The 15971-nt window shown below is 42.0% G+C and overlaps 1 protein-coding gene across 2 annotated transcripts in view; it reads right to left on the bottom strand.

Moving 5' to 3' along the window:
• Nucleotides 1-15971, bottom strand: part of ATP6V1A (ATPase H+ transporting V1 subunit A) — a 31901-nt gene that overhangs the window by 3347 nt on the left and 12583 nt on the right. For both annotated transcript variants that reach the window (XM_064722914.1, XM_064722923.1), the window contains exons 3-14: nt 14420-14548; nt 12758-12972; nt 11938-12075; nt 11286-11437; nt 10307-10469; nt 9009-9117; nt 7398-7520; nt 7195-7309; nt 5471-5534; nt 4545-4748; nt 2115-2209; nt 794-965 (exon numbers count right to left, since the gene is read on the bottom strand). In XM_064722914.1, coding sequence (XP_064578984.1) covers nt 794-965; nt 2115-2209; nt 4545-4748; nt 5471-5534; nt 7195-7309; nt 7398-7520; nt 9009-9117; nt 10307-10469; nt 11286-11437; nt 11938-12075; nt 12758-12972; nt 14420-14548 — 1679 coding nt within the window. The remainder of the gene's footprint in view (nt 1-793; nt 966-2114; nt 2210-4544; nt 4749-5470; nt 5535-7194; nt 7310-7397; nt 7521-9008; nt 9118-10306; nt 10470-11285; nt 11438-11937; nt 12076-12757; nt 12973-14419; nt 14549-15971) is intronic.

The following is a 15971-nucleotide window of genomic DNA, read 5'->3' as shown; positions in this document are numbered from 1 at the left end:
CTACACGTATTTAATCCCCTGCTACTTATCCTCCAAAGATTTGCAGTATTGACTTACATGAGTTTTAACAGAGTAAGCATTTCATTTCATAGAGGAGATCAGTCAGTATCACAGGTTACCACTGTCCTACCAGTAACTGCTACACCAGCATGCTCTGGAGGAGTTTTAGTAAAGCAGTACCCTAAAATGACAGCTACAGAAGTTACCCAGAGCAGGTGCTCCAATTCACTTGTTTTGTCTTAAGCCTGTGCTAAAGTTCCTCCTCCCTTTCTCTCCCTACTTTGAGCAATCTCTTTTATATTAAAGACAGATATAAGCAGCCTTAAGTTTAAATCCAGGAGAAACTGAATGATAGAAATGTTAACTGAGCTACTGTAAATAGAAGTTAAAGAAAGAAACGCTCCTGTAATAATATATGACATGTCCTATGTTTGCCTTCAGGCTGCTTCTCTCTGATAATAGTCTCCTTAGAACATGTTATAATATTTTTACAGAATATTATCACAAAACCTCCAAAGCAAACTGGAAAAGATGCTTGTACTGTTACCATGACTATATGTAACACAAAAGAGAGTGCTGAAGGTGGGGTTGCCAAGGCTGTGCAGTCAGCATCAGCTGACTGGATTTCTGCATTGACCTTTGCTCACAAAACAATTCTTTACTGTCTTCAAAATGATGGCAAAGAGTCTCAGACCTTTACCAAAGCTCTTTGGTGTGTTTACCACTTAGTCAGTCTTCCAGAGGTCCTGGAAGCTGACAGGAAGCAGGACAACCCAGTTCCTTACAAGCATACCTTGAACTTCATGGAGGTAAGTCTGTAGAGGATTTCGCTCATGTTCTCTCGGATGATGGACCACGTGATCTTATTGTCACTCTGAGCTGTGGTTTCTACAGCACGGCGTGCCATGTCATAGAATGCAATCATGTTGGAAAGCATTCCCACTGTTTTATAGAAAGGGCAGAACCTGATGGAATAGAAGGGGACCTGTCAGGCATCTTGGAACAGTTTTCAGCATCCTCCCCTGACAGAAAGAGTGCCAACCTCCTTTACTCCAGGGATTTTTAATGGATACTGCCAAAGGAGAGGGGCTGCCTCAAATACATCCCACATTTTTAAATGGTCAAATTGCAGGCCAAGATAATCATCCTGAAGCTGACTGAAGTTGAGGCTTGTGAAACAGTACCCAAACATTCAGGCAAAACAGGAGTGAACAGGAACTGCTGCTCTACAAGTCTCACATTTCAATCTGTGCCAATGCTAACAAGTAAAGGAAAACAATGAACAGCCAACAGAATTCCTCCTTCCTGTTTTGTCCATCAAGGGAGCAGGCTTCCTCCTAACAGGCTGGGATGACAGCGCTGCAAGTTTCTTTGCTCACAGGAAAAGGAGTTTGTCTATGACAGGAGCACTTCATGCAGTTCCATTTTTAATGGGTAGGTGAGTGCCATAAAAGGCACCTCATTATTATTTATGTGCTACTTCCTGTGCTTTCTATAGCATACACACATAGCTGTCCTGGTAACCTGATCAAAGGCACAAACTCTTACAAAATGATGGATGTTGACATTTCTAGTGATGAACTACTCAAGACTTCCTGATCTACCTGGGCTGGGGAGTGAGATGAAGAACAAAAAGGTCCCTTGTCAGGCTGTTAAAACACAAGGATAGCATGGAAAGAAGAAAAGTTCACTAGGGAGAGAGTAAGGGTTTTTTTTGATGGATCAAACTTACTCAAGAATTATGCAACAGTAACTGAAAGCAGATTCCTGCAGTCCCCTGTGTATTGATGGAATAAACAGGAAGACTTTGGATGTTGTCTATGAAAATAAAGCAGTCCTGTCCTTCTCCTCACATGTTGTACTGCAGAAACATTGGCTAACAGAACAATAGAGGAGGACCTGGGAACCCCAAAGGGATCTGCTTTCAGAAGGGGTCTGCATGCCTTGGGTAAGACAATGTGAATGCACTGCTGAACGAGCTACCTAAGCACAGTTCTTCCTCTTCTTTACAGACAGTAACATGAATTTCTGCACTGGTCAGCTTCCATGTGAAATAACTGTATCAATCCAGACTGCACAGGACTAAGAGGGCAGAGTGGCCAGTCAGATCTCACCTGTCATAAGGTGTGTAACCATTCTGCTGCAAGAAGTCATCTTTGATCAGCTTGGCAACCTCCAAGGTAATTTTATCTGTTTCTGCCAAGGAAGCCTAGAAAAGTAAGGTAAACAATTAGTTCAGTACTCAAGTTCATGAAGACACAGAATGTCATGGCCAAGAACAGCTGTCTTTCAGTACCTGTCTTCCCACCCTCCTAAGACAGGATTAAGCAGAACTCTGTCTTTTGGGTATTTCTCACTCCCTGCTGTAGAACAGCCAATTAAACTGATTGCCACATTAAGATGGGCCAAATAGTAAATCTGCTTTAGGTCTATCTGATGATAAAGGGAACTTCCTTCCCTATTACAGCGACTTTAGACGGTCACTGTGGTAAGAGAAGGATGAGAATTTTGTTTCTTGATCAGAAGGCTTGATTTATTGATATAAGATATATAATACATTATAACTATACTAAAAAGAATAAAGAGAGAAGTTGCAGAGAGCTGCTCAGCTAAGAATAGAATAGAAGGAATGAATAACAAAGTTCTGTGTCTAGGGAATCTGTCTCTGAGCTGCTCCTGTGATTGGCCTTTAATGGTACACATGGAAGATGAGCCAATCACAGGGGCACCTGGTACATTTCACAGCAGCTGATAACAATTGTTTACATTCTTCTTCTGGGGCTCTGCTTCCCAGAAGATAGACAAATGTGAAAGAAAAGATTTCTATGAAAAAATGTCTGCGACACTTCCCACTGTTTAAGACCATGGAAAAGCCACCAGACACTGAAAACACACATGGCTTTGTTATGAGATACATTGAAACATCATCCTCTTACATAAAAAGAAATTAATTTTTACCTTCCTCAACCCTTATGGAAGAAAGACTAGATCTCAGCATGCTAGATCAAGAAGCAAGCTAAAGGATTTGGTACTAGTCTGCAACATTACCAATGTCCTTTTCCCACTTGGCATTCAAGAAAAGAAAAGGATTTTATGAAAATTCCTCTCATACTCCATAGGAAAGGCACAACTGCTGCACACTGCTGCTCTTGGCACCACTTGGCTCTTGGTTGCTCTTCTCCACCTTCATCATCCTTTTGCTTAAGGGGGCCTGATTAAGCTTTAAGTAGCTCAACTTGCTTTCTAGACATGAAGTTTGGACCTTCTTTCATGAGGAGAAGACTAACAGAATTCAGAATTCATTTCTAAAAAGAAAAAACTACACTGACTGTACTTCCACAATTCCCCCTTTTTAAAGGTTTGTTGCAGTTGTTAGCCAAGCCCTGACAGAAAGGAACTGTCAAAGATAACATCTCTGAGAAAAAAATTGCCAGTTCCAGTAATTCTATCGTGAGAACAATGCCTAGTCACAAGTAGTGGCTTATGAATATCCCTTCCACACCAAGGACCTCATCCTACCCTGCTTTGCAAACCACTCTTCTAGAAGACGGTTTTGTAAATAGAGAACTGCAGAAAGTCCTATGACCCCACTTCCTTTCTTCAAAGACACATCAAGGGAAGAGAGCTCTACTAGGCAAGATGTGATGAAAGGTCTCATCTTGGTGGGACTCTAGAACATCAGTGAAGAGACAGAGCACCATGAGCAAACTTCCTCCATGTAACTGTATTTAATACATGTTACTACACACTGCTACAGCTCTGTAAATCATAATAGTTCATCTGAACATCACAGAATTAAAGTACTGTCAAGTATGTGCCAGGAACCTGCCAATTATCATATTTACAGTGCTAAGCTGAAACACAGTTTTCACTGGGTCCTTTCTGAGAGCTTTCAATGGAAATTTTCCTATCCAAGTTTAGCTTTCTCTTCAAAACACTGAAGTGAAAAAAGGAAATTAAAGCTTGCCTGCAAAGCTTTATGTCACAGGTTTCCAAAAGAAAAAACAGATAATCCCAAGTTCTTTAAAAAGCAGACTTCACATTGCTTCTACAGGCCAACTTGTAAACGCCAACACCTCTGTCCTGCAGCTGGCAACATGGTTTCTAATAAACTGTAACCCTTCAGATGACTTCAACAGTAAAGATGGGTTTGCATAATTTCTCTACAAACACTGCTTCCAATGGCATAGTACTTTAAGTTGCAGCAAAGGGCATTTCAGCAATAGAACTGACTAGAACAGAATAGAACACTACAGCAAGTGAACTTTAAAGCAAGCAGTAGATGTCCCAATATCATTAACATGAGAAAAACAGCGCCAAGCCAAGGTTTAGCAAATCTGAAAAATTATTTGTCACGAGAAGTCAAACAATATGTAGGAAAGTTGGAATAAAACACAGTTTGAGGTGAAAGAGTCCGCCATCTCCCAGTGATCTTTAGTGTGCAATGCAGTATCCATCAGGTCTGCTCTAAGACATGGTCAAAAGCCTGCACTAACCATAAGGAAATGGAGGATGGCTCAATGGCACCACATCTGGTCACTCACCTTGCCAACAAGCTGCACAATCTCTGCAAGGTCCTCTTCCTCCTGCAAGATCTCTTTGGCCTTTGTCCTGAGAGGGACAAATTCTGTGAAATGTTTGTCGTAGTACTCGTCCAGGGCTCGCGTGTATTTGCTGTAGCTGATCAGCCAGTTCACAGATGGGAAGTGCTTGCGCTGGGCCAGCTTCTTATCCAGGCCCCAGAAAACCTGCCAGGAGCCACAAAGGTCAATCAGCTCTCCAAATCAAAAGTGAACTAAAATAATTAAAGGCAATTAAAAAAAAATAGAGAGGAAGTCAAGCAAGTTGGAGTTAATGCAGCAGAGCAAAGGCTTCACAAATGGAAGCCTGGTAACTATAGCAGTGACATTCAAATAACACTTCTTAGAAAATGACAACTTCTAAGCTGAGTTCAGATTTCTTCAGCTTGAGATTGTTCATGAGGGAGCAGTTAGCCACAGCAATGTCAATATTGAAGTCTACATAAAGTGTGGAGACCGAATAGATGTAACTGCTTTTCCCAAAACTGCAAACGGTTGCAAGACACACCCAGTCAGCTCCTCTGAGGATTTTTTGTGGTTTCAAAGCACCTATATTAAGAGTGGTCTGCTTTCCATCTCAGCTGGAACAGATACATTTGCAGTGCAGCTCAATGGGTAGCACTTAGAAAGCACACAGACATCCCTGAGCAGGCAGTGTTGGAAGGAATTGCTGCCTTCACTCCTTCCAAAGGGATCTCAAACACATCAGTTTGAGACCATCTCACAAGGTCACCTTTCACAGCGTTAGAACATTTTCCAAAACATTTTTCCCTACAATGCTGCCTGTGTCAAATCAAAGCTCACCCCAGCCACTGGCACTAATGTGCTGAAGTACAACCATTTGGAGTGTAACAAAGTGGACAGAAGAGCTGCAACATGGTGAGACGTACCTGAACAATGCCCAGGGTAGCAGATGTGACAGGATCAGAGAAGTCACCACCTGGGGGAGAGACACTGAGCAGGAAGAGATAGGGAAAGGTTATCAGAGTGGCTTTCACAGTTCAAACTGAAGTACTGAACATATGACTGACTGCACAGCTCAGTGCAGAGAAACCAGAAAACTCAACATGATTTCAAGTAAATAACAGATTGCAACGTGTTTGCACAAAGTGCTTGATGCATACCCACACAGGGGTAATATCAAGCATACCATGAAATAGTTACATCAGGGGCAGATTGACAGTATTAAGGTGTAATTTCAGTCATGTTAGCTGCAGGTAGTAACTCCAGCTTGGATCATCAAACCTGTCTCAACTAGAACAGATTCAGCAAGAGTGCTGATAGAACATAATGAATACATAGTGCAGTGATTTTACAGAAAACAGTATGCCAATTTGAAATTATTTTTGATATTCACCTATACAGTAACTACTTAATTTGTGCTTGACACTCCAATACATGCATTCCCAGAGATTAAAAAAAAAATTGTCTTCCAATCTCAAAAGCAGAAAGCCCTTACGTATATTTGTTGTGAACGGAACTAAGCAGAGCAAAAAATCAGCTCTGGGTGTTCTTGCAGATGCCAGGGGCCCTCCTGAAAACACAGGGAATCCACTTTGCCCAGGGTATGATACACAAACCAGTATCACCTAGAAGAATGCCTGCGGACAACATGCTTCTCACAGCACATCACAGCCTGAGATACACTGCTCCGTGGAATTCTACTCTTTTTGAGCATGAGAGTTGTGATTCATTATGCCCCCAAGTGCACACACTGCTGCTCTAACTGCCCCTTCTCTCCTGCTCTGAGCATGGTTTGACATACTTTTCAGAGAGCCCTAATGACATTCTTCCCTGAGCCACTTGATCCGTTTGCTGTGCCTGTGATCCCACAGAGCTACCTGTCAGCATTCATTCCTTCTGCCCCCACTCACAATTTAGCAGCAGTTCTGGGTGAACAGAGACTAAGCATCTACCTACTCACTCCTATATTTTTAACTTCTGCAGCTGCACAGAGCAACGAGACCTTTTTGTCTGAAAAAAAAGGTACTGTGTCATGTTGCAGTGTGATGTCATGGTATGCCTCAGTTTCCCGGTCCTTCCCCAGGTGCCAATCACCACTCCTTTCACTCTCCCTTGCCCCCTGCTGAGTGCTGTCTGTCAATCCTGGCATTCCAGCAGAGTGATTGGCAGAGTTCAAAAGATGCCTCTCAGCCCTGGGGGACATTGGGCCATCCATGTAATTTGTCTCCTGAGACTCCCCCACTTACCTGGATCGGTGGAATCCCTACCCCTTCCCTCCCCCTCTCCCCGAGGTTAAAAGACACAGCAACCACGTGGTTCAAGTTCTGTTAGGGCTGTTGCTGGATTCAGAGGCTTGAGGGCCAGGAATAAAGCTCTGGATCAGACCCTCTAGCAGAACCCAACTCTTTTCCTTAAAACTTCTCCACCAAGGTAAACCTGAGCTCCTGCATGCCTGGACCTGTCCCAAGCACCCAGCCGCAGCACACAGCCAGCCAAAGGTGTCTGTGAGGTGAAACCACCACAGCTGCTGCCTTTGGTCAAGCAGCACGGGCCAGGACAAGCCCAGGCACGTTCCATCCGGCTATATTGGTATTTCATTCCAATAGTGTCATACAAAACAGGTGCAGAGGCAAAGCAAAGCAACACTCACGCTCCGACAATGCTGACGCTGCCTTCCCTCTCAGGGTTCCCCAGACACTTCACCCTCCCGGCTCGCTCGTAGAAAGAGGCCAGCCGGGCACCGAGGTAGGCTGGATAACCACTGTCTGCAAACAGCAGCACACAGAGATTCAGTCAGAGGCTCCCAGTTTGAAGGGCTGCACGTACAAGCCTAGACTGAGGAAGACTACTCACCAGCTGGCATTTCAGCCAGTCGCCCTGAGATCTCCCTGAGGGCCTCAGCCCATCGGGAAGTGGAGTCTGCCATCATACTGACATGGTAGCCCATATCACGGAAATACTCGGACAGGGTGATTCCTGTGACAAAGACAACAGCCTGCTGCAGGATACAGTGCAGAAAGGAATTCTATGCTTATATGTCATCATAAATATGTCAATAAACCAAAGTATTTGATTTACATTTTGATGGAAACAGACAATGGAAGTTACTCTTTCTTCCCGCTTATGTCCCTGCTATCTTTTTTTTTGCTGTTGCTGTTCATTTCTTCTCACTCTCCTCATTTTTGTTTATGAACCACTCAGATTCAACTTGATTCACGTGTATTTCTTTGAAGAGACACTGCAATGTCACTGATGCTACTCTTCCCTCTCAGGGTCTCTAGCTGGTCAGAGTGACCCTGAGATGGGTTAGAAAGTCTCTTTTCCCAGGCCAGGGGTCAAGGAAGGAGTCAGAGCTCTTCAGTTCTCAGTCTCAAGGTTGTTTATTGTATCTCATCTATAAAATTCTGCTCTTCAGTTCTCGGCCTCAAGGTTGTTTATTGTATCTTATCTATAAAATTCTTTCTCATGACCTGCCGAGGTCAGCTCAGCAGGACAGTCAGTGGCACTTTGCCCCCTCAGAGGTGGTGTTATCTTTTTATACTAAAAACTACAATATTTACAATAACTTTCCAATACCTATCACCTATGTTAGACAGCGTGCTTCTACTCTAAACCAACCTAAAAGTGCCAACATCACAGCAGAAGATTGAGACCAAGAAGAAGAAGGAGAAAGGCTGGACATGCCCAGATTCCTCCATCTTGCCCCTGAACCTCCATTCTAAAAACTCCAAAAATGTATTTTTCACCCTGTGATAAATTCACTACCATTCTACTTAAAACTTTCGTGGCTTGTAATTCATATAAAGTTGGTAATTATTTTTTCCAAGGGCTAAATCAAAGGCACAGGGGTCTTGGACTCTGTGCCAAGGTCTCTGAGTCCCCCGGGCAGGGGCTCAAGTCCTCCAGGGCAGCCAGAGGAATTTCCTGGGTTCTGACACTTTTCCTCACTGAAACTATGAACAAATACTCTTCTAACTGTAAAATATCTCCTTCCCTTTCAAACTACCAGAATACAAGAGTAAGAAAAGGTCATGTTTTATCTGAATTATCTGACAACTGTTCATAACAAAGAACTTTAAAGAAGTCTTTAAGAGGGTGCAAAGGAAATAGTAGTCAACCAGCTCAGAGAATACTATTGCTTTCCATTAAGCAGCTGTACTTGCCAGCAAAAAGCAAGTCAAAACCTAAAGCTTACAGAATTAACACATGCAGAAAGCCCACACAAGTCCTGGCACAGTAAATTCACCTTATAAACAAAATTTACTCAATATTCAGAAATGGCAATTATATGCAAGCAAGCCAGATTCAATTAAGATATTAAGACTTGGTGCAGGCAAAGCCTGAAAAGGTTTACTTCTGAAACTAAACTGGCTTCTTGATATGGTCATCTCAGGAGCTGAATATACTAGAGCATGATGGCTTGCTTTATACACACAACTTTCTCTATCTTCCTGCAAATCTTACCAGTATAGATGGAGGCTTCTCTGGCAGCCACAGGCATGTTGGAAGTATTTGCTACTAGAGCTGTTCTCTTCATGATGCTTTCTACCTTGCCATCAACTTCCATTGTTAACTAAAATGCAAGAAAAGGAAAAACACCCAAACTGTAACAGTAGCAAGATTTTTTTTGTTAATTTTTTGCTGCTTGTTTTTTTTTGTTTTTTTTTTTTACTGTTTTACTTGCCTTGTATCAGGATACTCCCCTCAGCAACTCTACCAAGAGCAGAGATGAGATTCAAAATTTTAGGATATGTTCGTTTGTCTTTCAGACTGCACAAAGCTTAATATTTTAATGTACATGCTTCAGCCTCACCTCATCTTCTGCAACTGCCAAATCCCCATTGATTCCATTCAAGTAAGTAACAACAAACCCACTGCATTAGGAAGCACATGGTCCTCTCTCAGATTTCCAAGCTGAAAGAACTAAAAATTCTTAGCCTGCTGTCATAAGTCCATTAGGAATTAGAGAGCTTTTTCCCTCCATCTACAAGAAGCCAAGTTAGTATTTGACAACTGGACATAAAACCACTTTTTTAACCTCAGTGGAGCCTTACAAGCACCTGAATAACAGAAAGCACACCCTGACATTTGTGTAGAATTCCATTTATGAGTACACTGAGATTTGCCTTCCTCAGGGCTACCTCAGCTTGACTTTCCCACTTTGTCACCAATCAACACACCCAAGCCTTTTAGCCCCTATTTCTGACATTAAAGTTTCTACCTGACAATTCATACTAGCTGACCCTGTCGCAACAACCTCAACAAAACATAGTAACAGGTACAAGGATTGCTAAATCTGTTGCTTGGTTGTTTTGTGGGTTTTTTATTAACAAGGTATTTTCTACTTCATTCAAAAGGTATTTCAAAGCTTAACATGTCAAACTAATACCTGGGAACTGTATCACCACCCTGCAACTTATAAATGGATGCTGCATTTTCTATGCATGGTGAAGTTAGAGATATGACCAGCGACAGGTGAGATGCTTACAACTGTGCTAAATTCTTCTCTGGCATTCATTCTGGCTTTATTTACTTGTTATAACAACTGAGAAGGTACACCCAAAAACAAGTCCAGATGTTTATTGAGGGGCCACTGAAATAATTCTTTAACAAGCCAAAAGGGATTTTTGCCAGAGCTTCAAGACAGGCAAGATGATCTTTTCAAGTCACTCTACCAACATGATATTTTACTCGATTACAATACCAGTATGATATCAAGGCTTCCCAGGAAGGTTTACTCTCCATGAAATCTCCATACTAACCTCAGGGAAATCTCTCAGTACTTCAGACATTTCATTTCCTCGTTCTCCACAGCCTACATAAATGATGACATCACTGTTGGAGTACTTTGAAAGAGACTGTGAGATCACAGTCTTTCCACAACCAAACGCCCCAGGAATCGCTGTTGTCCCCCCTTGTACACACCTGAATAAAGAAAAAGGACTCTGATTTGCAAGGAACTAAAAAACAGCTCTTTCCCATCTTAGAATATATTTTTCACTACAACTCCCTCATCAAAAGCGGAATGGCAGGAGTCACATTCAATGTTCTGGGTGAGAAACACAGAGGTAATTTCATTAAACCAAAAAATTGAGGGATTAAACCATCCTTTTCTTCTCCTGTCCTTGAAGTATATGACTTATGCTGATACAACAGCATGACTTTTGGGCTTGAGACATAGCAATTTTCACAGCTGGAAGCAGCGATGGAATGGAAATTCTATGAAAAGAATAACTGTACTTAGCTGTGCCTTATAGAATAAGGAGCACAATATTTCAGGACCAAAATAACTGAATTCAGTGTCTTAGAAGTTAGCTGCTTAAATGAGTAGTTTGTGTTACAGTTAAGTGCAACAGTTTTTTTAAGTGGCAACCTCAAAATCATTGGAAACTACGCATCCTCAAGACCATGGAAAGATATCCTACTCATGCATTCAAATTAAGATTGCAAGCTTGAGAGTTCTAGCCTTTCTGCAGATGTGACATGGTTATGTAAAGTTTATGCATGTCCAGTTTTTTCTGGATTAATGCACTAGAACAGTTTTGTTAAACTTCCTTTTTCCATCAGTGGGTTCACCTGCCAAATAAATATGAGAAGTTCAGCTAAATATTTTTTAAGATTATGCTGTGACACATGGTGAAAGCTTACCCTTAAAAAAACCTAATGCTCTAAGGCCTCTTGCTTCTGCCTCCCCCTGAGGGAGAGATTTGTTACACAGCAGAAATAGAAGGAAGCACTTACGGGAAGAGGGCATCCAGGACTCGTTGGCCAGTTAACAAAGGATGGTTGGCTGGTAACTTCTCGGTGACAGGACGGACCTGGCGTACAGGCCACACCTGCACCATGGTGAACTTCTCTTTCACACCTTCAAACTCCAGCTCTAACACAACGTCCTAACACAAACACATGGGAAGTAAGCAAACAGCTGCACGCTGGAGCAGCACATAAATTCTCATTTTAACTACTCTGCACAGGTCTTTGGTAACACCACAGAGCTCTCAGAACCTTAACATGCAATCATCACCTCCTGAGGGAAGGCTCTTCCCATATTTACAAGGTCTCTGGGGGAAAACAGAGCAAGATACACCATACATTAAAAACAGGCTTTTGAAGAGCAAGTGAATTTTACATATTCATAAGATATTGTAGATCCCCACAGAGGTCATCAAACATGGCACTGAAATGTGAAATGCCATTGGGAAGCCATAAACATAGAAAACAGCTGCACAAAATAATAATGCAACCCCTGCAGGCAGGGTAGCAGAAGTGATCATTAACTCAGACACCTTGTTGCATGAAACACTTTAGCTGGCTTCATGCAGAACAGAAAGAGTACATCAAACTTATAAAAGAGACATGGAATACACCAGCAGCTGCTGTTTGGGAGACTTACTGAAGTGTCATAGTTTCCTGGAGGAGCAATGTATGTAACTGTACCCCTGTTTCGTGGGGGCAGCATGATTTTGTGTTTGATGAGGGAGTTTTCATTCACCACACCATAAATATCTCCACCAGTGATGTGGCTGCCAACCTAAAATCAGAACAGGTCTATTAGTCATAATTTTTAAAAAAGAACCTTGACAAACTGTAAAAAATACTACAGCTATTAAGTCTAGCACTGTGATTACCCCTTTTAAAAATTCCTTGTTACAGCACAGTAGCTCATTTACATAACTCATTACTCCAATAGCATTGCTAGCAACGCTACCTGTGCTCAAGTGCCCTTCAAGGCTCAGACAGGAGCAATTACTAACAGACAAAAGAAATTTTCCACGTTTCTTTTCCACCTCTCAATCTAGTGTGCTAAGAAGAGAAAGGATAGCATATGTTAACCTGCAGGGCTGGTAAAAAGATGCTGCAAAGGGCTAAAGCCATGACATCTTCCAGCTCTAAGGCTACCTTCACCATTTGCAAAATGTGTGCTGCAGTCATTCTTTTTGCTCAGGGAGCACCTGCTCCTGCTAATGCTTACTGCAATTGCACGAGTTTCTCTGTGGTTTGGTAAATACATCAAAATTAAGTCATATCAAGTAAGTTTTGGTGATCCCCATCCAGTCTCATACACCACTACCACTTCCTAGCACTCCTTTTTGCAGACTTCAATAACTGCAGCATTAACCACAGGCCCCAGCAGTCACAGCCTTAGCACACTGCTCCAGGCCCAAGCTCTGGGGCAGAGGAGCAAGAGAGAACACAGGATTGTCAGAACCTACCCGCAGATTTTTGGAAGGTGTGAAGTCCCATTTGACATCTCGGCTCAAAGCTGACACGTTGACACCTCTGGGGATATAGATACTTTTGGTCAGGGTGCTGATGTCCGAGAGAGGTCTCTGGATACCATCAAAAATAGCTCCCATAATGCCAGGCCCCAGCTCCACTGACAGGGGCTTCCCAGTACGGAGCACAGGATCTCCTACAGAGACACCAGCTACAGATTTGCTGAGGAAAAGTTCATCCAGAACAAGGGAAAGAAACCAGGCAGAAGTCATCAGGTTCACATCATACTCTAAAACTCCTTTTCTGACATTAAGGTAATACTATTCCTATGTTACACATCAGCATTTGAGAAGCATGTACGCCTTACAGTAAATTCTGAATTTGCTCAAATAGCCAAGTTAACCATCCTCTAGAGAGGCAGAGTAGTGGCAAATATTCTGCTTTGCAATCATTTGCTCAAGTCAACTGCTGTTGGCAACTAATGTCAACCAGTATGGATGAGTTCACTGGAGTGCAGGCAGTGGGATGACAAAACATCACACATTTCTTACATCTTCAAACCTAGAAAACAGATTAGGCTGTTTAAGTCAGATAATGTTATGACATAAGGAATTTTTCACTTCAGAATTTGTTTAGAGATGACAACTGCTTTGATCTTGGGCCTTGCACAGCTTTTTTCAATAGCAGCCTAATTTTAAAAAGAGTTTGTCTATGACCAGCACTATTGCCCTCCTATCCTGTATCAAATTGTCAGGTCTGTGCACTACATAAGCTCCAAAGATACACAATGGACTTTTCTCTGCAAAGGGCCAGCACCTTGGCAGAAGGGCCTGCTAGAATACAACAGAAACCTCCAAAACTCAAACAAACTCAATAAATTTAATACAAGTTGACTTCAGTGAGGCCTATGACCAAGTTTGCTCTCAACAGGAGATTGAAAGTAAACTATACTCAAACTTGTTCCATGTACTGATGGGAAGCTATTCAATACTGCAACAATGATGCCATCTAAAATGATAAATTATTAGGCAGAGACAGGATCTAGTCAGCAGTTTGCCAGCAAGCTCCTCAGAACCAAGTTTTGGGAGCCAGCACAGCCTTTTTCCTAGGCTCTACAGACACACACAGTCCCCTTGGGATAGGGAAAGAGGCCTGCCTTCAAGTTTTATGACTTCTTTTCTGACGTTTTCTCATATATATATGTAATAAAAAATACATTTTATGTTGCCTAGCTTTTAGAATAAATGCTGCATCATAGCTGGACCAAGATACTGTAAGCCTACTGCAGCAGAAAAAGTGTAATCTGTTATGCTTGGCAAAATACTCTGTCCAGAAGAAGGCATCCTGCCCACTTCACATTTCTTATTTAAGCATTATACAAGCACAGTTATCAAAAGGAAAGACAAAGATGCAACAAATATTGCTTAGGTTTGCCATTTATGGTTGACACTTGTCAACTGCCTACCAAAGAGGCATTAAAATGCACTTGAATTCTAAGGTACACTTTGATTCCCAGTCAAAAAATGTCTGCTTGCTACACAGCCACACAAGGTAAGATTCACCTCAAACCCATCAAAATTTACAAAACACCTGCAGAACAGATGTCCTGCCAGACCCCAGCGTATCTGGCAGCAGAGAGGGAGCAGTGAAAAGGATACAAGTTTCCTCATACACCTGGACAGTTGCCAGATCCCCTTCCAGCCGGATGATCTCCCCCACCAGCTCACTGTGTCCCACTCGCACCAGCTCGTACATGGCAGCACCTGCCATGTTGCAGGCCGTGACCACTGCAAAAGACAAGCACAGAGGTGAGGTATTTTCCCTGCAGCTCAGGAAATCTACCCTTCACAAGTCTGTAAGGACTGCACAGCACCAACCTGGTATTCACCCATATCAGACACACACTCCTGACTTCACAAAAGGATGCCACAACTCCTGGTATTTCTACTTTAAAAGTCAAAAGAATAAGTTTTCCTACAGTTTGCATTCTGTCCTTTATCCAGAAGAAGAGGACACTATGAGAATGCAGTAATTCACAGGACAATTCAGGCCATAATTTCTCTTATCTGTCCTGACAGATTGCAAACGTTGAGGGTGTGAGATGCTGTGAACTTTGACAAACAAGTTCTATAGGAACTTCTCCCTTGCAGTGAGCTGGGCCACATTCTCATCTGACTAAATTAAAACACACAAGAAAACGGCAAAACTCACTCGATGCCTGGTAGTTACATAAACCTGTGGTTGGGGGCCAACATTTTCAAGTCATTAAACTTCTGTTTACCTTGGTAGCATCTGGATGCTGGCATAAACATGGAGAGATCCAGCCAAGGCACCTGCTAAATACCCTTGCATCTAAAGTGATGCCTAGAAAGCTTTTAAGAAAATACTGGTTTTTATAGAAAATCAATGTCTATCTTACAGCACTTCAATTAACTTTCAACACATGAAGATTGTTGTGCAGCATTTTTTGGGCCTGAAACTTCCTACTGCTTTGAGTTGAAATTTCAGCAGGTCATATACGGAGTCCTGGCTGCTTTAGAACAAAATTTATTATGTCTTGCATATTATGATCACAGTAATGCACCCAAGAGTCACATATTTACACAAAAATACATTTTCCACCTCTTGGGAAAGAAAGCTGTGCCACTTTAAAACTGTTTCTAGGTACTACCTCTGCAGTTACAGAATTTGCAGTTAAAAAACTTGTGCCTATTTAGGTAGGGAATTTCTTATTCATCAAATACGTTGCATTAACAAAAAAACTTGCTAATCTTCTGTTCCCATCCTTCCCTTCAGGTCTTGAAGAGAATGCAGGAGGGAGCAGAAAAGCCAGTAGAGTCTGCATGTATTCAAAAGCTGTTCCTAGCAGAGCCTAAGCTATTTCAGCTGATAAAGATGAAGAACTGACTATTTATTTCATATCCTTTTAGTGAAGCTTAGCACACTGGGCCCTGCAGATTTCCAAGCAAGGGGCTTTTTCTCATACAGAAAGCTTACCTTTTGTTATTATTATTGTTATCTTTATTCAACTGCCTGCTTCTGCTCATTATATTTTTTAAAAAAGGTTAATTAATAGTAACATCTTGTTAGCAGTTTTTTTAATAGTTTGTCAATAAGCCAGTAATTCTTCTTCAAGTCCCCTACTCAAAAAAAAAAAAAGATGAAAAGCACCACCCAGAGCTCTTTTATACTTCTCTGCTTTCAAGTGAA

Source organism: Zonotrichia leucophrys, chromosome 1 (genome assembly GCF_028769735.1).
Source record: "Zonotrichia leucophrys gambelii isolate GWCS_2022_RI chromosome 1, RI_Zleu_2.0, whole genome shotgun sequence".
Classification (NCBI taxonomy): Eukaryota; Metazoa; Chordata; class Aves; order Passeriformes; family Passerellidae; genus Zonotrichia; species Zonotrichia leucophrys.
Note: the sequence above shows the minus strand (reverse complement) of the source record. Positions and strands in the feature narration are given on the sequence as shown.